The sequence below is a fragment of the Schistocerca serialis genome, chromosome 12, assembly GCF_023864345.2.
Source record: "Schistocerca serialis cubense isolate TAMUIC-IGC-003099 chromosome 12, iqSchSeri2.2, whole genome shotgun sequence".
NCBI classification, from domain to species: Eukaryota; Metazoa; Arthropoda; class Insecta; order Orthoptera; family Acrididae; genus Schistocerca; species Schistocerca serialis.
Window position 1 is genome coordinate 20517040 of NC_064649.1, and position 24116 is coordinate 20541155.

The window sequence follows — 24116 nt, forward strand, 5'->3', positions numbered from 1 at the left end:
GCAGTTTAAACTGTGTGCCGGACCGAGACTCGAATGGGGACCTTTGCCTTTTGCGGGCAAGTGCTCTACCAACTGAGCTACCCAAGCACGACTTACGCCCCGTCCTCACAGCTCTACTTCTGCCAGTACCTCGTCTCCTACCTTATCTGCCAGGAAGTTTCATATCAGCGCACACTCCGCTGCAGAGTGAAAATCTCATTCTGGAAACATCACCCAGGCTGTGGCTAAGCCATGTCTCCGCAATATCCTTTCTTCAATGAGTGCTAGTTCTGCAAGGTTCGCAGGAGAGCTTCTGTAAAGTTTGGAAGGTAGGAGACGAGGTACTGGCAGAAGTAAAGCTGTGAGGACGGGGCGTGGGTCGTGCTTGGGTAGCTCAGTTGGTAGAGCACTTGCCCGCGAAAGGCAAAGGTTGGCACACAGTTTTAATCTGCCAGGAAGTTTCATATCAGCGCACACTCCGCTGCAGAGTGAAAATCTCATTCTGGAAATATCAAAATTACTATGGAATTAAATAAGTGAGTAGCTATTGTTTTTCTCATAAAATGGAAATGGCCCTTACGTGAGTTCCTCCGTAAGACTTTACTCCATTGTGTCCTAGTGTGACCGCTAGCAATGAGTAACAGAAATTGGAGTAAAACTGTGCAAATTTTCGCTTGTGTTAGTCATGACATTACAGTACAGAAATGTGCATAATTCGCTTTCTGTAGCGCTGTATTTGTTTACGAATAAATAACAGCATAAATCTATAGTCACAGCGGTCGGCTGACAGGTCCCATGCTAAATCAGGCCAAATAAAAGTACGAATACTCAATCCATTTCGTATCAGACTGTGTTAGCGAGAATCCCATACCATTAACAGTTCACTCCCAATGTATACTTCGCTATATGATGATCGTCACATAACATACCATGCTTGCACGGATGCAAGTCTAAGGATTTCGACGATCATTTGGTCGAGTTTTCTTTCTGTCCTCAGCTTGATGTGGTTGTGAAGTACGCAGAGAATGGGTAAGCGTTGGTTTATTCAGTACGTCTCTGCTAAGCCGCGAAGTGACACCTCACGCCATGAAGATATGAAGATATCACAATAATGCACTCTTTAGTCGCTTGTTAGTCGGCCATTTTCCTCATGCACATAATGTTCCTTTTTTATTCTCAATCTCACATCACGACTTTTCATGCAATAAACCACTTTACCTTAAAGACACTTTTATTACGCATGGTCTCTCGTTCAACAGTCAAGAACATCACTTTTTTTTGCATTTTTAATTGCAAAAACTTCTGCACCAATTGTACAGTAACATGTTTATAACGCAAGCAACTGTGATGCAGGCTACTTTGTTGATTTCTCACCGATTTCTTTTGTTAAGTCACTGGTGCATATTCTGAGGATTTCAGATAATTGCGCTACTCTTTATTCATGTCTGGTGTTTACTCCGGAGGTGCCTGGCTGGAATTCCAGTAGTGAAATTAAACAAAAACAACAACAACAAAAAACAGAAAAAATATTCTTAATTACTAGATCAAATACATATGAGGGAAAGTACTGCCAACTTCCTAAAATCATTCTTCATAAAAGCATTCTGCCATTCTTGCTGTCAGTCATCCATTGACTGCTCACAGTTAGCAATGCCCACTCTGTACTGCAGTATTATCTCAGTAGGTGGCACACACACCGTGGATAGAATGAGAACTGCCAGTCATTGGGATCAACATCAACACTTCTTTTTTTTTTTTAATCGTTTGTGGAGGATTCTTTCACGCAAACTTCGTCATTTCACATGTATAAAATACGAGTGTCATTCTATTACCGAGGTGACATAAGTCACAGGAGAACAATATGCACATATACAGACAGCGCTAGTATCGATTTCTTTTTTGGGGGGGAGGGGGGGAGGGAGGGCAATGGTTTGATGCGGCCCGCCACGAATTCCTCTCCTTTCCCACCCTCTTCATCTCAGAGTAGCACTTGCAGCCTACGTTCTCAATTATTTGCTGGATGTATTCAAATCTCGCCGGCCGCGGTGGTCTAGCGGTTCAGGCGCTCAGTCCGGAACCCCGCAACTACTATGGTCGCAGGTTCGAATCCTGCCTCGGGCATGGATATGTGTAATAGGTTAGTTAGGTTTAAGTAGTTCTGAGTTCTAGGGGACTGATAACCACAGATGTTAAGTCCCATAGTGCTCAGAGCCATTTGAACCATTTTTTATTCCAATCTCTGTCTTCCTCTACAGTTTTTGCCCTCTACAGTTCCCTCTAGCACCATGGAAGACATTCTCTGATGACTTAACAGATGTCCTATCATGCTGTCCCTTCTCTTTATCAGTGTTTTCCACATTTGTCTTTCCTCTCCGATTCTGCACAGAACCTCTTGTTTCCTTACCTTATCAGTCCACCTAATTTTCAACATTCGCCTGTGGCACCACATCTCAAATACTTCGATCGTCTTCTGTCCCGGTTTTCCCACAGTCCATGTTTCACTACCATACAATAATGTGCTCCAGACTTACATTTTCAGAATTTTCTTCCTCAGACTAAGGTCTCTGTTTGATACTACGAGGGTTGAAACTTAAATAGTGGCAACTACTTATTCACAACCGATACAAAACAGTTACATCTTTAAACCTGTTACTGTCCTTCAGAGTAGTCACCAGCGTTGTGTAGAACCCGTTGCCAGCGATGTGGAAGGCGTAATACACCGTTAGCAGAGCCTCTTCTGTTGATGGTGCGAATGGAGCGGTCTACTGCCTGTCGAATCTCTGGGACAGTTCTGAAGCGAATGCCACAAAGTGGTTTCTTCATCTTCGGAATGAAATCAAAGTCGCAAGGACTTAAGTCCGGGGAGTATGTTTCAACAAGACAACACTCCGACAGAAGGAACGAGAGAGAAGAAAGATCAGACGAGTTTTGCAATAAATTTCAAAACGTAACAGCGAAAACTCTGCTCCAGAATGACGACAGCTACACGTGGAAGATACAGGTCGATGTAGGAAGGTTGCAGTTGGATTCCATCGTGGTCGGACAGAGATTCCGAGATGACATATCGGACCGCCAGGCGCACCCAGGTGCACAATTCCCCAATGATGAGGAGCAGACTGAAGTTGAAGAGACTCGGCTGGAGAGATCAGTGTAGAAAGAAATTTGTATGAAATACTGAGCAATGAAGAGACGCGTTTAAATTTCGCCATACATGTGGATACTGCAATCAGGAACACCAAAGTAGGCAGCTCGGATCTGATGTGTGTGAATTCCTATGGGACCAAACTGCTGAGGTCATCGGTACCTACTCTTACGCACTACTTCAACTAACTTATGCTAATAACAACACACACGCCCATGCCCGAGGGAGGACTCGAACATCGGGCGGGAGGGGCCGCGCAATCCGTGACACGGCGCCTTAAACCACGCGGCCACTCCGCTCGGATAGGCAACTCATTTGAAGAGCGGTGGACATATCTAAAACGGACAAATCACAGATGTTGGAGAGAAGCACAGGTACAAGGGAGGTAACAGAGAAGGAACTTTGCGTAACAGATGAAATACTTAATTTGATCGACGAATAAAGTTCATACACGATGTTCAGAGAAAGACAGGAATACAGCTATATGAAATATGCAGTAATGAAATAAACAGAAAGTGTAAGAAAGCCGAGACGAAATGGCTACACGAAAAATGTGAAGAAATCGAAAAAGAAATGATCGTCAAGAGAACCGATTCAGCGTATAGAAAACAACCTTGTGATGTCGGATGGTGACGGTCATCCAGGGCGTTTTCTCCGAGCACACTTCCTTTGAGTTTGCTGAAAAGACCGCTGATACATCTGCCTGTTTATGGCCTTATTCCATATCTTTGACTCTTCAACGATATTGGTCATACACTCCCTTGAATGCTTTAGCACCAAACTTCCAGAAATCGATGGCTATCTGAAAGGCCTGTGAAAGAAGAACAGGTTGTACTGAGGCCAGGTTCTCATTCAAATGAGCAAAAACTAGGCAAAGTTCGAAAATGGGAAGTTAGTAGATTGAACCGTTCTTATTTTATGCTGCACGCAGATCTGAAAAATCGTTTCTCGAGGAAAGCTGTTTAAAGTTTAGGGAAAACTTTTATATGTATTATTAGTTCACTATGCATAAAAACTACATGTTGTTACATACTTTCGATGTCGCGGAACACAAAACTGAAGTTCGATTCTCGAAATGACTAGGCAACAGACGATCAGAATGGTTTGAAACAAAGAGAGGTGTCCAACAACGCCGGCCGTGGTGGCCGAGCGGTTCTAGGCGCGTCAGTCCGGAACCGCGCTACCGCTACGGTCCCATGTTCGAATCCTGCCTCGAGCATGGATGTGTGCGATGTCCTTAGGTTGATTAGGTTTAAGTAGTTCTATGTTCTAGGGGACTGATGACCTCAGATGTTTAGTGCTCAGAGCCATTTGAACCATTTGTCCAACAACTAAGTGTCCTATCACCACTCCTGTTTTTAATAGTAATGGACAAGATCATAAAATCTGTCAAGAAAATATACAGCGAATCAAATGCCCTAGCTTTTGCTGATGATTTGATAGTATGGGGTGAGACAGAAGCTGAAGCACAGAAGAAACTTAATACTGGAACAACACATTCAAAAATTTCGGACTAAAAATAAATAAAACAAAGACAGTAGATACGATCACCAACAGGCAAGGAACAACCTCACATATATTTCTAGGAGGAGTCAAAGTAGAATCTGTTTCCCCGTTCCAAGTAGCTAGGAAGTATGATCTCGAAAGACAACACCATTAAGCAGGAAATACTCAGCAGGACACAGAAAGCGTCCAATTTTTACAGCCAAACCAGAAATCTTCTCCGGGATGGTGAAATACCACGAAAAACAAAAGCGACCGTCTACCACACCTATTTTGAACCAGTCCTAACATATGGTTTAGAAACATGTACCCTACTAAAGAAAGACCTCAGCACCGAATTCAGGGAACAGAAATGAGATTCATTATACCTGTGAATCAAAGTTAGGACAATCGTTCTTCCTGTAAAACACCCATGAAACATTTCAGAAGGGGCGAACAATACTGATGTACACTGATTAGCCAAAACATGATGACCACTGTCCACCGCGATGTTGGATGCCTGTTGCTGCTGGTGTTGGGGGTACGTGATGCAGTAAGGAAAGAGTGGAAGCGGAAGAGAGGCGAATGGGCAGTCATTATAGCGAAGATACGGACCGCAGATGCGGGAATCCACCGATGCACGCGGTTTTGACAAAGGATACATTGTTGCGGCTGGAAACGAGAATCTATGAAACGGCGAAACTCGTCGCTTCTTGGCGTGCTACTGTCGTGAGCAACTATGGAAAGTGGTTGAAGGATGGTGGAATAACGGGGAGGCCGTGTGGTACTGGACGCGCATCACAAAACGTAGAGGTCGAAGCATCGCCCACTGTGTAATCCAGGATAGGCAGCGATCTGGTGCAGGCGCAAGTGTTTCGAAGGACACCGTTCAAATGCTATCGTTGAATATCAAAGGCCGTTGTTGAACATGCAGCTCCACATCTGAAGACCCCTGCTTGTTCCTGTGTTGATCCAACGACATTGTCAGTTACCAACTACAAAAAAAAAAATGGTTCAAATGGCTCTGAGCACTATGGGACTCAACTGCGGAGGTAATGAGTCCCCTAGAACTTAGAAGTAGTTAAACCTAACTAACCTAAGGGCATCACAAACATCCATGTCCGAGGCAGGATTCGAACCTGCGACCGTAGCGGTCTCGCGGTTCCAGACTGCAGCGCCTTTAACCGCACGGCCACTTCGGCCGGCTTCCAACTACAATTGCAGTGGGCACAGTATTATTGAGTTTTCACTGTGGATCAACGTGTCGCGTGTCGAATGAATCGCATACCCAAACTTCCTGGCAGATTAAAACTGTGTGCCAGACCGAGACTCGAACTCGGGACCTTTGCCTTTTGCGGGCAAGTGCTCTACCAACTGAGCTACAGTTTTGATCTGCCAGGAAGTTTCATATCAGCGCACACTCCCCTGTGGAGTGGAAATCTCATTCTGGAAACATCCCCCAGGCTGTGGCTAAGCCATGTCTCCGCAGTATCCTTTCTTTCAGTTCTGCAAGGTTCGCAGGAGAGCTTCTGTAAAGTTTTGAAGGTAGGAGACGAGGTACTGGCAGAAGCAATGCTGTGAGGACGGGGTGTGAGTCATGCTTGGGTAGTTCAGTTGGTAGAGCACTTGCCCGCGAAAGGCAAAGGTCCCGAGTTCGAGTCTCGGTCCGGCACACAGTTTTAATCTGCCAGGATGTTACAGATCAGCGCACACTCCGCTGCAGAGTGAAAATCTCATTCTCGCATCGCATACCTTGTTACACCAGGTCGATGGCTGGGTCCCTCCACGCCTTCATTCAGATGAAGGCTGCACAAAACGTGCGCCGCCCCCCACACGTAGGCTGGTGAGGGCGGAATTATGCTGCGGGGTACATTGAATTGCGCTTGCGTGGCATCAGTGGTGGTAATCGAAGGCATCATGACAGTAGTGAAATAAGTGACCATTATTCCGGACCACCTGCATCGCTTCATGCTTGAAGTCTCCCCCTACGGCAATGACATCTTCCAGCATGATAACGTCTTCGTTGATCCATTATGGACCGTGGGACAACGGCTTACATGTATTTCTTGATGCAATAATTTACCAACAGCCGTATGTATTGCAGAAATTTACTTTATGAACTTCTTATGTGCTAACAGTTTCGGCATTACATTGACGCCATCTTCAGGTCCCACACGTCATAGTCGTAAAATCGCTGTACACGGAAGGCGCCATACAACTGGATCCGTGAATCTTGGTTGCCACCAAGAGCTGTTGCATAACGATTTGATTCACGGAGCCAGTTATATGGCTCCTTCCGTGTAGAGCGATTTTACGACTATGACATGGGGGACCTGAAGATGGCATCAATGTAATGCCGAAACTGGTAGCACATAAGAAGTTCTTAAAGTAAATTTCTGCAATACATACGGCTGTTGGTAAATCATTGCATCAAGAAAGGTACGATAACTCCCCGCGACACAAGGTCAGAATCGTGCTACAGTGGTTTGAGGGGCATTATAGTCAACTCACATTGATGTCTTGGCCAGAAAATGTGCCTCATCTGTACCCACCGCAACACTTATCTAGCGCCAGCTTTGTGCCCACAAATCACCGTTCCGTAATTTTCGGCAATTGCTTGACCTGTCCGTTAAGCATCTGGTGCCTAATACTTCTGGAATCCTGTCAAGGATTTGTAGAATCCATGCAAAGCAGAATCGCTGTTCTACTGTGATTGAAAATTGGAAAAATATACTGTTAAACAGGTGGCCATAATGTTTTGGCTCACAGTCGTGGCTTGTGTGTGCTGTTCTGAAGCCACAAATTGCATAAAACGCTGGTAGTGATGCTCCACCAGAACTGCTTTTTTTGCATATCTATGTTTTAGGGTTCCGTGCCTCAGTCGGCAAAAAAAGGAACCCTTATAGGATCAGTTTCTTGTTCGTCTGTCTTTCTGTCCGATTGTTTGAAACCCTTTTCTCAGGAACAGGCAGACTATCAAGTTGAAATTTATGTCACATACTGAGGTCTATGGACTCTTGACAATGTAAAAAGAATACGCTGTTTCCTATTGAGAACAAACTATCCCTTTTTGAAAACAAACTCGACGAACCTGTCAGAACTCTCGTTAAATCCTCCGAAGCATTAGATACGACCGTTAGTTTTTTAATATCTTGCCAGTGTCGATGTCGATAAGAGCAAAAAATCGTTAAAATTCTCGATTCTGGGAATGAATTAACTATCTGTATAAATAACTGAGTTTCTGCGGATCCCTCAATGTGCCAGTCCCATTCGCACTTAACTGTCTTTTGTTTTTTTTTTCAATATTTTTTATTGCTAGCGGTTTCGAGCACGGCACATTTTCAAACGGTATCCAGATATGTTCAAGATATTATCAGTACGGTACACATATTTATATAAGTACATATAAAGGTTTAATATTTATTTGTAATATAATTTCTTACTTGTACATTAAGGCCGTGTGATTAGAATTCCACTTACTAAAGAAAACATGAAGAGACATTACGTACAACTAAAACTGTAGCAGAAAATAACGCCTACAAACATAATATATTCGACAAAACATACAGAAAGAAAACAATGGCCAAAAGTGCAAACGAAACAGGAAATAACGTTAGCGAAAATAGAAAGAAAGAAAATTCGTTAGTCTTCCATATAATCGAATTGTTTTGCAAAAAATAAGAAATACATTTCGTAATACTAATATTAAAATTAGCTTCTGCACAGAGAATAAACAAGAAAAGAAAGCCCGCATCTCGTGGTCGTGCGGTAGCGTTCTCGCTTCCCACGCCCGGGTTCCCGGGTTCGATTCCCGGCGGGATCAGGGATTTTCTATGCCTCGTGATGGCTGGGTGTTGTGTGATGTCCTTAGGTTAGTTAGGTTTAAGTAGTTCTAAGTTCTAGGGGACTGATGACCATAGATGTTAAGTCCCAAAGTGCTCAGAGCCATTTGAGCCAAGAAAAGAAAATATTACACGAAACAGACAAACCTCAGAAATATGACCAACCAGGAATATACAGTGGATTAACTGGGGCAAAATGTACGTCGGATAAACGGGACAATAGTTCACAATATAATACGAAAGTACAACAAAAGTGAAAACAATCTCTCCACATCTAATACGCATTTTCGACAAAATCGACACCCTACATTCGAAATAAACACTAATCTTCCTTTTCTTCACAAAGCCACAAAATGGGAAAGTTACGTGAGCATCTGGAAAAAACCAAATAACATTCTAAATGGACAAACAGAACTCAGAAATAGAACGGTTATTAAGAACTTTGACAAAACTCTTATTTGTCACAAATGATTCAGAAAAAAGACAATCCTAAATATCATATACGATGTAAATCCATTTTAATGAAAGATAAAATGTGTGTATGTCCGAAAGAACAGATACCATCTTCATACATGAGCCCATTTAACCATCTTCTTCTGTGCAGATGCACAAACAGTGCCCGAACTCTTACGGGAATCGGTAGAAAAGACGCGAGTAATGAGTATAATGGGAAGGGGCACTATGAATATATTGGGGGACAATAAGTTGCGAATTTGGGTCTCACGGGATGCGTGCCAGAGATAAGTCCCTGCAGTCATACAATCCTGTGTGTCCTCGGTGGTTCACATGGATGGAGCGTCTGCCATGCAAGCAGGAGATCCCGGGTTCGAGTCCAGATCGGGTCACACATATTCAACTGTCCCCGTTGACTTACGTCAACACCTGTATGCAGCTAGGGGTATTCATTTCATTGTACTTTCAGATAAAATGTGTACAAACAAACTATATCTCAAACACATGGATCGATAATATAACGTTCCTGTACAAACGTAACAAAACAAAAGTAGGCTTAAATCCTATTTGAAAAATAGCATTTATGATCTTATTCCGTAAGCAAAGAATTATATCACAACGAAATATTACGCATTAACACAGGATGGTTCAGCTGCTCATACCAGCGGTTTTTATGCAACCCGCAAAGCCCTCAGGTACCATGCGCAATATTTTCATATTCTCTCGCTCGGCAGGCATAAATTATTAGTCCTACAGAAAAAATTAACAGGATGTTTTTGTAGGAAATTTAATGTAGTTGACTTTTGTGCTTGGAAGCGTTATCGCTAGAGACCCTAGTTTTCGAATTATTCCAGAAAAACGTACAAAAGTGAACACATGCGTCTTTCTTGAATAATTCAAGAACTGTGGCCTCCAGCAAAAACATATTCCTGCACAAAATTTAACTACATTAAATTTTCCGCCAGAAGGTCCCGTTGGATTTTCTGTAGCACTAATAGTTTGCACACAGCGAGTGAGAGAATATGAAAATCTTTGGTGTGGTATTTGAAGGTGTTGCAGGCTGCACAAAATCCGGAGGTAGGGGCAGCTGACTCGCCCTATTATAACAGCTGGATTATGTTTAGATAGTGCTTGAAAATCAGTGATGCTCGAAACCGGTAGTGATAAATAGAAAGACAATAGAAGATGAATAAAAAAGCAGTTCTAGTGGAGTATCATTATAGTGCATTTAAAACTTATCTATTATTTCCACTAAAGCTATAAAGGTGGCTTGCAAACTACAGATATACATAGGTCATTCTAAAAGTAAAGAACATTTGTTTTCCGAACATTTTAATTCATCCAAATCAAAGAAAATTTATTTTACATAATGACGTTATAACTCAGTCATTTTTCTATGTAGTCGCAGTTCACCTTTAAAAATTTGTAGCAGCGCTTCACAAGCTTTCCCATGTCTCCTTCATACTCAATTGCCACTAACGTGTTGAACCAGTCACTAAGATCTGCATTCAGTTCGTTGTCGTTTTCGTAAGCTTTCCGCCCAAAAAATTTCTTGAATCAATCAGGGCCAAGTCCGCGCCGTACGGTGGATTCTAGAAAAGTTAAACTGCCGAAGGAAATCGATCGTCAACGCAGCAGAATGCGGGTGACTGTTGACATGAAGAGGCACAATTATGCCGCTGAACAACCACCCAGTCCGGTTGTTTTGATCGACGCGCCACAGTCGGTGGAAGCATTTATTTACGGTGTCTCCTCTACGTATAAGATCCATCCCAAAGCACTGTGACCACAACCTTTTTTGGTGCTCAGAATTTCTTTGGCTTGTATTTTTACTTTTGATGGAGATTTTGAATGGTCCAATTCACTGATTGATGCTTTATTTTTGTGGAGTTTCATGCGAAACACACGTTTGGTCACCAGTAACAATGTGGTTCAAAAAGTCCTCGCGTAAGAAAAGTCAGTGCAGCTCCCATTCGTTGTTTTTGTGTTCACCTGGCATCAACTTTTCCATAGCCGAAACCACCATCAACAGCTTCATAAAAGACTGATAGTGACATTTCAGGAAAGCGTAAACTCTATCAATAGTGAAAAAAGTAACTGAGGGCTTCCGAGGGCGTTGTCACCGTCGATAAAATTATTCTGGGTATGTGACAGCACTATGAATGTATAAAATTCTCCGACGGGTGTTTTGCTAGTTTGCAAAAACACCGTGAGCATATCGATTTGCAACAGTGGCCGAAACGTTGAAGAATTCATTGCACTCATATATCCAGAAGAATAGCGAAAACGTCTGTCCAGTTGAATTATGTCTCTTAAATCGCTGACTTCATTCGTCGGTTAGAACAGAAGGTATCCTCGATCGTTTTTGATCGCGAATATTCTTTCGTCCACCATTAAACATGACACACCAGCTTTTCAATGAAGTTTCATTCATCACATTTCCATAGACACTGTTTATCTGTTAGTAAATTTCGAGTGGACGGCCTGTTTTGCATTCAGAAAACGTACTGCCACACACTTGGCGGAATGTTTCATTCCGTCGCACATTTTTCAATTCCACTAACAGATAGTAAACGGTCGACCGTTTCTGGTCGCTGTCAGCGAGGGAGAGTTGTGCGGCTCATCAAATCAAAATATTCTTTACACTCGTAGACTATAGTCTGTTGTCCTATTCCACTACGATGAAAGTGTTATTGTAGTTTGGAATGGTAGGCGAAATGTCGAACGAGTATTCCGAAGGGAAGCTCTGATTTCAAAGACAATTATAGATAGTTCCATACCATTCAAATTTTGACAATCCTAGCAAAGAAAACTTCTCTTTTGTAATTTCAGTTTGCTTTTTATACGAGTGCCGTTGTCCGGCCGACAATGTGAACTGCGCCGGCACAGCGAAAGAATCCGCGATCTCTTTCAGATTTCAAAATTTAAAAAAATATACATATTTTTTATTGTTGTTACTGCCCTGCGTCATGGCGTTGAGTGTTTCCACTTTTTATTAGGAGGTGCGCTCCGAAATTCCAAGCCTCTGGTATTTCCAAACCTTGACACTATATTCCTTATTTCTTCACAACTAATAAAAAGTAAACCTTTAAAATACCTGTTTTGGTGTATCTTACTTGAATCTCCGTCACTGGTTAGAAAGTAAATACTTAACTTTTTCTGTCTACACTTGAATTTGTCCAGAGAACTCGGATCTGGTTCAATATATACAGGGATTGCTCTAGCTGACGTCTTATAGGTGTCGATAATTCTCTTGAAATAAAACTGAAATTCAGTTTAAACCTTGATTTTGTTCGACAGTTGTTCATTCCACAACATTCTGACATACCAACGCCGTTTACTGTCACATACTTAACAATAACAGCAGAATTAAACAAGCACAATGACTGTGGATGTTCGACCTATAGAAAAACTGTCTTCGAAAACCTGCTCAGACATTCAAAACTGTCATCAAATCATCTGAAAAGCTGATAAATGACAGTTGCCCCAATCAGCCATTGCAAAACTATAAATAGCTCGAGAGGCGGAAAATTATCCAGATATATCGCACAGCATTGGGATAAACCCATCACAATTTCCGCTAAGAGGGAATTTTCGTTTCAGTTGTTGTTTCAACTGTAACACAGCTCCATGTTACGTTTTCACAGCGGTAATGGTAGACCCATAATCAGACCTTGAACTTAACAATGGAAGTACACTACCATAATTACCTGTTGGGCATCTCCGCACACCGAAACGTACCGTCGGCATACACACTGCAGATCAATGTGCATCAGTAGTGCCTCATAACATACAGAGCGTCTTCAACATTGGCTCCCAATGTTATAAGATTCTAAGCTGGGTGTAGAGTCACACACTGTCACTAACACAGTTTTCAGTGTACAGAAGGGAAGTTTGTTACGCTCGCTATAACTCGCATTATGCAAGATGTTCAGAAAGAAAGGTTAGGTCTATATTCTTTACAACTGAATATCTCTTTGTTTTTTTTTTTTTTTTAATAGGGAGAAATGAAAAAATTTTGGTGTACTACACATTAAGGTATTACTTGAGATGGTATACACTAAACACAAGCCAATAAATAATAATGACAATAAAAGATGACTTCTCCTGTCGAATTATCAACAGTTTGCAATATTTTTGCCCTTTGCTACTGTAAACATAGACCAAATTCTACTGCAGGGAAATGTATTCTCGTGCCGATTAATTCACAACAAATACAGTGACCGACACAGAGAAAGTACGTAAGTCACTTACACTTCTTGACAATGACGTTAGAATATTCAAACGCTTGAGGGATAAAGATACGCTATGAATATGAAAACTTCGGACAAGATTGCAAAGAACTTTAGAATTTCCAACTGGGCCTCAGTATTTTATCACCTAGATAGGATGTTAACTGATCCTTCCGTCGCTTCTTATTGGAACGACATAGATTACGTATTTATAATGTGGACAGAAGGTTATCATCAAGATAAGGCATTATTTTCGGTCAGGAGAGAATGTAGTCCTGCGGAAAAAATGTGGTAGTCCACTAATATTATGATAAACAAAGAACACATTCTGTGGAAATGTACTGTCAGAGCATCAAAACCTAGTAACAATTTGGTCTTTTACACATTTCTTAACAAGTACCGAATTTCTCAGCAAATACGTATATTCCACTAAATAATAATTCAGCAAGCATTTGAGAACTGGAAGACGGTATATCAAGCGGCCTTGGTAGCCGAGCGGTTCTAGGCGCTTCAGTCTGGAACCGCGAGACTGCTACAGTCGCAGGTTCGAATCCTGCCTCGGGCATGGATGTGTGTGATGTCTTTAGGTTGGTTAGGTTTAACTGGTTCTAAGTTCTAGGCGACTGATGGCCTCAGATGTTAAGTCCCATAGTGCTCAGAGCCATTTGAACAGTATGTCAAATACAGTTCCTTACAAAGGTATTGGAATTTTCGAAAGTTCGAAGAAAATATGTCTCATGTTTTGCTGGTGGGCACGCAAAATCTTGGAGGAAGCTTGCAGATTTTTTAGCCTTCCTATTTTGGTGCCAATTTTTGACCACAGACGCAGGAGGTTTTCCGCAAAATGATAAACCGTTTTCGGTGATGGAAGGCTGTAGTCCTTGAGAAACACCGTAGCATCCAAATGGTATTATTTTAATAAAGAACTCACTTAGCTGAAAAATACAGTGATTCTAATATACTGTAGAATAAGTACCATCTGTTTACACTTTCTAGCGATTCGTGGGACCTTCATGCAGTTGTGTAACAAGCATCTATACTATTTTTGCAAAAGAACACTAAAACCTCCTCCAAAGGAATATGCACTGCTGCTCAATCATTTATCTGACATGCGTTTACTGAAATATAGTGGGTCTAATATAATTTTTAGACAAATGTACTAGAATTTTCGAGATCTTGACGATAATTGGCTCCTGATGCAGATACTGATGGGGAACACAAAACCTCGAGAGGTGTTTGCAGCATTTTTAAGCTTTCTGAAATGTGGATGCCTATTGAATGTACTCTCTGATGCGCGCTTTATTGCCATTCACAGAATAAATATGCGGTTGGAAAACTGAGCCAAAATAAAAGCTCAATAAAACTCGCAACGGTTTCAGCCTATGATATTTTCGCAAAACAACAGAAAGTTCTACTCCAGAGAAATGCGTTTCACTGTCCAGTTATTCACCAGACATTTATTATCTGAAATACGTTGAGCCAAATATAATTCTTTGACAAAGGTACTGGAATTTTCGGAAGCTTGACAATAACTGTCCTGTGATACAGGTAGTGCTGTGGCACACAAAAGCCGGCGGGGAGGGGGGGGGGGGGGGGTGCCTGTTTGCAGCATTTTGTAAGCCTTCTAAAATGTGGATGTCCATTGAAAATACCGTCTCACGTGGACTTTATAGCCATTCACAGACAACATACGTTTTCGTAGAAGTTTTTGGAATAAAAACACATCAAACAACAGTTTTTGCCCCTGATATTTTTGCAAACAGACCGAAAATTTGCCTCCAAAGAAATGGGTTCCACTGGCCAGTAATTTACCAGAATTTCATTAACTGAAATACAGTGAGTCGAATGTTAGTCTTTGACAATGAACCCTGGAAATTTCGAAAGCTTGAGGATAATGGGCTCTTGATAAAGATACTGGTGGGAAGCACAAAAACCTGCTAAACATCTGCAAAATTTTTAAGCCTTCTAAAATGTGGAAATCGATCAAACGTACCCATTGATATGCACTTTATAACTATCCACTGAACACATATACAGTTGTAGGACTGAACCAAAATAAAAAATTCACAGTGATATTTTTATAAACGACCACTGAATTCTGCTGCAATAATTCAACAGATATTCATATACTCAGATACAGTGAGTGAAATAGAATTATATAAAATTGCAGGCTTTCTCGGCGTATTTCAGCTATGAAATCTTCACGAGTTATCAGCCGGGTGGCGTCGTCTTCTAGTCGCAACGTTTCAATGGACTGCGTATCCAGCATCTTCAGGCGAAGATGCTCGATACGCAGTCCATTGAAACGTTGCGACTAGAAGACGATGCCACTCGGCTGATAACCCGTGAAGATTTCATAGCTGAAATAGAATTGTCTAAAAAAGGTAATGGAAGTTTTGAAAGCTTGATGATAACTGTCTGGTAAAGGTAGGCAACACGAAAGCTTGGAGTATATTTGCAGCATTTTTAAGCCCTCTAAAACGTGGATGTCTATTGAACATACCTACTGACGTGCACTATACAGCCACTCACAGAAATCGTATGATTTTGTAGAAATTAACTGAAGAAAAACCTACCAGAAAGTCACAACAGTCTTAGTCAATGACATTTGTGTAAATGAACGCTGAATTCTATTCCATTGAAATATGTTTCACAGTCCAGTAATCCACCAAAAGTTCATACTCAGATATGATGGGTGAAACATCATTATCTGAAAAAGATAATGTTATTTTCGAAAGCTTGAAGATAACTGGTTTTTGATAAAGGTAGGCAACACGAAAGCTTGGGGTATATTTGCAGCATTTTTAAGCCCTCTAAAACGTGGATGTCTATTGAACACACCCTCTGATGTGCACTTTACAGCCATTCACAGAAAACATGAGTTTTTGTAGAACTGAAATCTCATCAGAAAATTAAAACAGTTTTAGTCAGTGATATTTGTGTAAATGAACACTGAATTCTATTCCAAAGAAATTTGTTCCACTGTCCAACCTTACATTCATTATCTGAAATATAGTGTCAGATATAATTCTCTGCCAAAGGTTCTGGAATTTTCGAAAGCTTGAGGATAGTTGGGCTCCTGATAAAGGAGGGCAACCCGAAAGCTTGAGGGGTGTTGGCAGCATTTTTAAGCCTTGTGAAGTGTAGATGTGACGTGGCGGCAGTTGCGATGTGAACTGACGACTTCCCCAGCCCTCGCAGCGGGGGTGGCGCGTCGCTGTCGGTGCGCTCCCCCCTGGACACGCTGAGCATCGCAGAGCACCTCCGCGGCGTCGAGAAGATGGTCCGCATGCTGCAGCTGCAGGAGTACGACCGCATGTACACGCCGCGCAACAGGCCCAGGTACGTAGTCCGAGAGAGCGGCCGGCATACAGCCTGTGCGCCGCAGCTGGACACTTGCCGACGTCTGGCGACACCTAGCGTTCACACAATAATAGTAAACACTCCATAGCTCTGTGGCTGTAGGCAGTGACAATGGTAGCTGCCAGTTGTACATGTATACTGCTACCGCCTACGCTAGTAAAGTAAGAAAAGAAATTTTGTTACCTATACAGTTTGCCACCCACACATGGTTGTGGTGGTAGCTAGCCCTTGATTTCATGTTGTTAGTTTGGTCGCGGTGCGTGGCAGTGGGTGAGTGTGACGAGCAAAAATCCGAGAAATATGTAGCAATAAATACTCTCAGGAAAAGCTATACAGGGTGTTACAAAAAGGTACGGCCAAACTTTCAGGAAACATTCCTCACACACAAAGAAAGAAAAGTTATGTGGACATGTGTCCGGAAACGCTTACTTTCCATGTTAGAGCTCATTTTATTACTTCTCTTCAAATCACATTAATCATGGAATGGAAACACACAGGAACAGAACGTACCAGCGTGACATCAAACACTTTGTTACAGGAAATGTTCAAAATGTCCTCCGTTAGCGAGGACACATGCATCCACCCTCCGTCGCATGAAATCCCTGACGCGCTGATGCAGCCCTGGAGAATGGCGTATTGTATCACAGCCGTCCACAATACGAGCACGAAGAGTCTCTACATTTGGTACCGGGGTTGCATAGACAAGAGCTTTCAAATGCCCCCATAAATGAAAGTCAACAGAGTTGAGGTCAGGAGAGCGTGAGGCCATGGATTTGGTCCGCCTCTACCAATCCATCGGTCACCGAATTTGTTATTGAGAAGCGTACGAACACTTCGACTGAAATGTGCAAGAGCTCCATCGTGCATGAACCACATGGTGTGTCGTACTTGTAAAGGCACATGTTCTAGCAGGACAGGTAGAGTGTCCCGTATGAAATCATGATAACGTGCTCCATTGAGCGTAGGTGGAAGAGCATGGGGCCCAATCAAGACATCACCAACAATGCCTGCCCAAACGTCCACAGAATATCTGTGTTGATGACGTGATTGCACAATTGCGTGCTGATTCTCGTCGGCCCACTCATGTTGATTGTGAAAATTTACAATTTGATCGCGTCGGAATGAAGCCTCATCCGTAAAGAGAACATTTGCACTGAAATGAGGATTGACACATTGTTGGATGAACCATTCGCATAAGTGTACCCGTGGAGGCCAATCAGCTGCTGATAGTGCCTGCACACGCTGTACATGGTACGGAAACAACTGGTTCTCCCGTAGCACTCTCCATACAGTGACGTGGTCAACGTTACCTTGTACAGCAGCAACTTCTCTGACGCTGACATTAGGGTTACTGTCAAATGCACGAAGAATTGCCTCGTCCATTGCAGGTGTCCTCGTCGGTCTAGGTCTTCCGCAGTCGCGAGTCATAGACTGGAATGTTCCGTGGTCCCTAAGACGCCGATCAATTGCTTCGAACGTCTTCCTGTCGGGACACCTTCGTTCTGGAAATCTGTCTCGATACAAGCGTACGCCACGGCTATTGCCCCGTGCTAATCCATACATCAAATGGGCATCTGCCAACTCCGCATTTGTAAACATTCCACTGCCTGCAAAACCACGTTCGTGATCAACACTAACCTGTTGATGCTACGTACTGTTGTTCTTGATGCTAGTACTGTAGAGCAATGAGTCGCATGTCAACACAAGCACCGAAGTCAACATTACCTTCCTTCAATTGGGCCAACTGGCGGTGAATCGAGGAAGTACAGTACATACTGACGAAACTAAAATGAGCTCTAACACGGAAATTAAGCGTTTCCGGACACATGTCCACATAACATCTTTTCTTTATTTGTGTGTGAGGAATGTTTCCTGAAAGTTTGGCCGTACCTTTTTGTAACACCCTGTATACTTGTAATTAGCATACAAAGTGTTACATTAAAGTGTCTACGGTCAACTCCAGTACCCAGTATCAAGTTTAAATAGGAATATGTAGACTTGTGCATGCCTTATCTGAACATGCTCGAAAGATAGACAGTAGAGAGGAGTTTCATAATGTATGACAGATTGTCATGAGAGATGCCACAACTGTGTATTTTTAAAAATATTTATTTTAACAGTATCAGTTTCGTATTGTCACAAATTATAAATAATTCTGTTCACTTAATGATGACCTACAAATCTGTAACTATAGACAGAACACTTGTATGCGTATGTACTGACAGACTTTTCTCCATGATCATCCACTGCCACCCACTCGTGGTTCACGTGGTACGTAGCCCTTGGTCTCATGTTGTTAATAATGGAGATCGGTCGCGGTGTGTGGCAGTGAGTGCTTGTGACGAGCAAAAACCAGCAAAATATGTAGCAATAAACACTCTCAGGAAATGCTACATGCTCTGTGACTTATGAATTTTGCCATACATGTGAAAAAGCCTTTCCTTCATTCATTCGATTCATTCGTCCGACATAGTACGATGCTTGTGCAGTTACGTCATTCAAAATATAACAACAACTTGTAACATCAAATAGATCAGTTTTTAATCTATCAGCCCATTTTCGCAAACCCCCCTGTGCTTATATGCAATTAAAAGTAAATGCTTCATGAGATAAAGTTAGTTCCATTTCTTTCCACCTTCATTTGAATACTGTTATCTTAAGACAATATTACTAAACTAGCATTGGCCCCATTGTGCTACCTGCGGTTAAATATGGCTGTGTAACATAATGTTAATGCCAGTATAGATGAAATACGGCGATGATTGTATAAGCAAATGTATTCACTGATACAGTAAAGTTCAAAAGTCGTAGAGAATATATCTTTTTCTGAAAGAACTAAGTCTTCCACATCACGCATTATACTGAGATATCTGCCAACCACAATCACCCTCTTTCATCCTCCTCAGTGAGGATGAAATGCGTTGAAGGCTTATCACCATTACATTGCATCGTGAATGAAACAATAACCACACTTTCACATACACTGTAAAGTTTGTAAGTGATATATATTTTAGCTTTACCTAGGAGTATTTATTGCTCCATATTTCGTGTACTTTAGCCCACCACACTCACCCCCTGTCATCCACCATGACCAACTGGGTCAGTAACAGGACAACTGCAGTCATAATATTCTCAATGAGACATACATCTGTATGTATTTTGTATCTAAAATACTCACGCCTTCTCCCATGCCACATATTCTAACCTGGGGAACACTAGGTTTCTCAGCTAGTAAATTATTATTATTAGCGGTATGACAATTACAGATCACTTTCACAATTATTTCCTTGTGCCTTTGTCTCGAATCTGCGCAGTGGCGGAATGATAAGGAACTAATTTGGCATGGTCAGTTTAAGAAGTGGACCAATGCCCTTCTTGGCGCTATCCCAACTGCCTGTGTGTAGTGTTGTTCAAGTTGAAGTGAGCGAAAGTTTCTTCTAATTGTTTGTGAATCGTCTAAATGAGATGGAAATTGGGTACCAGCCCAGTATTCACCTATTGGGATGCGGAAAACCACCTAAAAACCACATCCAGGATGGACAGCATTGAGACTGTCTGGCGGACTCGATCTGGGGCCAGCTTACTTCCTTATCCCAGAAGCGGCGCTTTAACATGCATGGCTACCCAAGTTGATAAAATGTATAAATAAATTATCGTTATTAATTTTATGGCAATTACACATTATATATGCAATGTCTGTTCCCCAGACATGTCCATAAGAACAGACATATTTTGATCCCACTGCCGTTATGAATCAATACACAAAGGAATTTATGGCATTTCCTCCTAGTGAGTATTGATTTAAATTAATGGAAAAATTTAAAAATTAGTGGCAGACTGGGATTCGAACCCAGTTCTCCTGCTTACTGGGAAGATGCACTGACCACCACTCCATCTGGACACCGTGATCATCACAGTTACACTGACTACGCTAGCATGCCTAGGGGCACTACATCAGTAGTGTGTGGATAAGTTCAGAATTTGCATCTGATGGGAGGTGTGCTAGGGTAGTCCGATCAGCTGTGATGACCACTGTCTACAGATAACTAGTAAGCAGGAGATCTGGGTTCGAATCCAAATCCAGCTCAAATTTTAAACTTTCCCTACCGATTTAAATCAATGTCCACCAGCAGCTAATGTCATTAATTTCTTTGTGTCTTAATTACACATCACTTTGGAAACACAAATAAAATAGGTACATTATTTACAAATTTATATTCGTATTTACATAGTTCTTCACAAATGTTGCTGTTTCAGGGTACGAATTTGAGGGTACTCTTCAACAATATGTCTGACAGTCTGTCTTGGGAATCCACATCTGCACTCAGCAGTGGTAGTCTCTGGAGATTTGTGTATTAGGTCACCACATCTCCTCTTGTTAGTCCAGATCATGTTGAGCCAACACAATGACTTCTAGGGTACATCAAGCTAAAATGGTTTGTTGTTGGTTTGGAGAAAGCTGTGGAGCTCGTCTGGAGTGTTGTTATACCATTCTTGCATCCAAACTTCGTTAAGACTGAAGCTGTGATCCACCAGGTTGGTAGATGTTCTTTGTGGAAGATGTCTCGCGCAAAGTCTGTTAATTTGGACAGCAGATATGTCGTCATGGCTTGGCAGCTGCAGATCCTTGAGAATATTATTCTTTCTTCTCAGGTTAGGTGGTGGAATGCAGCTCAGGGCAGGTAGCCAGATTGAGTGGAATCATCTGTGGCAATAACAATCAGCTTTATTTGATTTAGTTATGTATCTAGCAACTTCGTTTGGCTGCTGTCATAGAGAATGACTGCAAAATTTTGCCGCAGAGTAGATAAGGCTGATTCTTGACCTCAGTTTGGTTACAGTCCATATTGGATGGTGTTCAAATAATGTGTCAAGTGTAACTCCAAGATACCCTAGATATTTGTTATGGGCCAGACAACCATCCTAAAAAAATATGTCCAGTTTGTAGTTTGTTAGGATATTTCTCAGATGAAAGCAAGTGAATTCAGTTTTGTTTGGGTTCAGCTGAAATCCCTATTTACGAAACTAATGAAACACTTATCTCCTTTATTAATATATCCTCAGTGACCGCAATTTGTTTGTACTTTGTTTTTATACCTAGTCATCAGCACACCCAAGCTTCCTGGACTGAGTGGATGATGTTTTTTAAATGGTTGCTCTAGTTTTGTTTTCCAGATTGAAAATTTGTACCTCTTGTATTTCTGTGATTCGTCATTTGTCCGTTGATGTGCAGCCTTTGACTTATCTGAGAAATTTCGTCTCATCTGACGTAATTTTCCTTCTGTCTTTGCTTTGAGAGTACCCACATCTCACATACACATAATATTACCAGCATGACCATTTATTTCTGTACTAACATATAACGAGAAATCGTTGTTGGAAAAAATCTTGAAAAGTTCTTGAACTCTTTATTCCAAATTTTTACATAATACTTTCATAAATATTGGGCGGATAGAGCCTATATATCGTTTTATACAACAATGTATACATTTTCTGCTGTTGGCGACTATCGACCGCAAGAAACATCATTTTTCTGACTTGTAGACTCTTTGATAGAGGATCTTTGACAAGTTTGGTTCTTCTCTAGAATGTTCGCGCTGTGTGTGTGTGTATGCTATAGTTATTTAATGGAAGTGCTCTTCAACGTACAGTGTGATGGTGATTCCTTCGTTGCACAACTTAAGGAAGAGAATTACCATACTTCTAAAACTGACTGAGAGGAAGACAATGCTGTGTTTGTTGTGTTGTAAAAGCGTGCAGTTTCTTTTTCTTTCTCGTCGTCGGATATAACCACGATAGGAGGCACATTTAAATCATTTTATAATTTCTTCTCCGCGCATATAATTTTAGACAAAAATTGTATACACAACAATGCGCTGTTTTGTTTTCTTCCTCGGAGCCGATTAAACAGAAGACCTATATTAGATAAGTTATATTTGCGGTTTATCGCCTAATGATTTGAATTCTACTATGCCGTCTGAATCGTATGAAACTTTGTAATGCTACCTATTCAGGGAATGAAACTAAGCGATATACTGCCACGGAGGTTACTATCCTCTCAGCTCCAGCAGCTTGAGAGGTATCTCATAACCCGTATACCAGTGATGGCAACTGATTTACGCAATCATTTTAAGTAAATCAAGATTTCGTTTGGAGTGACAATAAAGAAGACTCATGGTCCTTTGAACTAATTTAGGTTCAGATGGTGTCTGCCGTGTTCAGTTATATGCATGTATTCACTACTGCTACTATACAGTATCCCAGTAACTAAAACTATGTTGTACACTGTAAGGACACAGGCTATACATTTTTCAACAACAAGACAGAATCAGATATCTTTGAAAATGCTCTCCATCCTTAGTGCAACACAAGTAGTATTTTGTGTGCAGAGGATGTTGCAACTGTGCAATAGACAGAAGATAATTTACAGATGCGGCTATACATTTTCAACAACATGGGGGGCGCACGCAGGGTATTTAAACAATTAGGCAAATTTTTTCGCTTGTCATTATCTCATGTTATCTTTTCACGATCTGGTAATTCAGTAGACCAGCCCATGCTCTTACCACAGAGCACCCAAAAAACGAAAAGTGGTTTATATTCTTAAGTATTGTAATGGTGTTGCGTGCAAAAAATGAGACCTTGAAAAAAGTAAAAAGCAGAAAGTATACAAGGAGTATTTTTTCAGTCATAATCTATATACGAATACTTTCGAAGTGGACCAAAATAGCAGCGAGGAGCCGAAATTTCCATCCTGACGCAATTGTCAGTGACACGCCAGATTAGAACATATACCCAATTTCCACACTTATTTAACAACAATGAGGCATTGTCGAGTGGTTTAGTTGTTGTATAAAGTTTCAGTTCAGTTTCGTTTTTAGTTTTGTCTTCCAGAGAACTACGAACTGTCGGACAAGTATCTTTAAAGTTGCAAAGTTTTGTTTCTATGTCGCGATCTCTTGTTGGGAACATTCCACATCCAAGATACGTAAAGGTGGGCACCTGATCCGATATATTTCCATTAGTCCAATTTTAGTACCTTATCGTGCTTTTTTACCAGAAATGCAATCACTTTTAATCTGTGTGGAGATGATAACAGTTCATATTCTCTGTTATATTTCTTAAGCTGTATAGCTGCATCTGTAAATTATCTTCTGTCTATTGCACAGTTGCAACATCCTCTGCATACAAAATACTAGTTGCTCTGCACTAAGGATAGAGAGCATTTTCAAATAAATCTGATTCTGTCTTGCTGTGACCTCGTCCACGAAGATATTAACAGTGATAAGGAAAGAAAACAATCTTGTCTTACTCCTTTATTTCTTTTTACTGAAAACTAATAAATGTGCGATATTATAACGAAAATACTGTCTAAAACATCTACAAAAATTCATTTAAAACTGATAAGTTGCGCTGTACGACGTCGAGCGTAGTGTAGCAGTGTAGTGATGTGGTGGGTACAACTGAATGTTGTCACGAGTTTCCAACAGAGCCATTGCTATTATTTTATAGCTTATGAGGGCCAATTTTTCACCAAAAAAAATGACTTTTCACTACTTGTCATTAATAAAAAGTAATTTTAAAAATTTTCAATTTTAAACATTTTCAGTTTCAGTTTTTCTG

At 41.3% G+C, this 24116-nt stretch overlaps 1 protein-coding gene across 1 annotated transcript in view; it reads left to right on the forward strand.

Annotated features, from left to right (window-relative positions):
* Positions 1-24116, forward strand: part of LOC126428158 (neuropeptide F-like) — a 637092-nt gene that overhangs the window by 591080 nt on the left and 21896 nt on the right. Inside the window, exon 3 of the mRNA XM_050090068.1 lies at positions 16323-16472. Coding sequence (XP_049946025.1) covers positions 16323-16472 — 150 coding nt within the window. The remainder of the gene's footprint in view (positions 1-16322; positions 16473-24116) is intronic.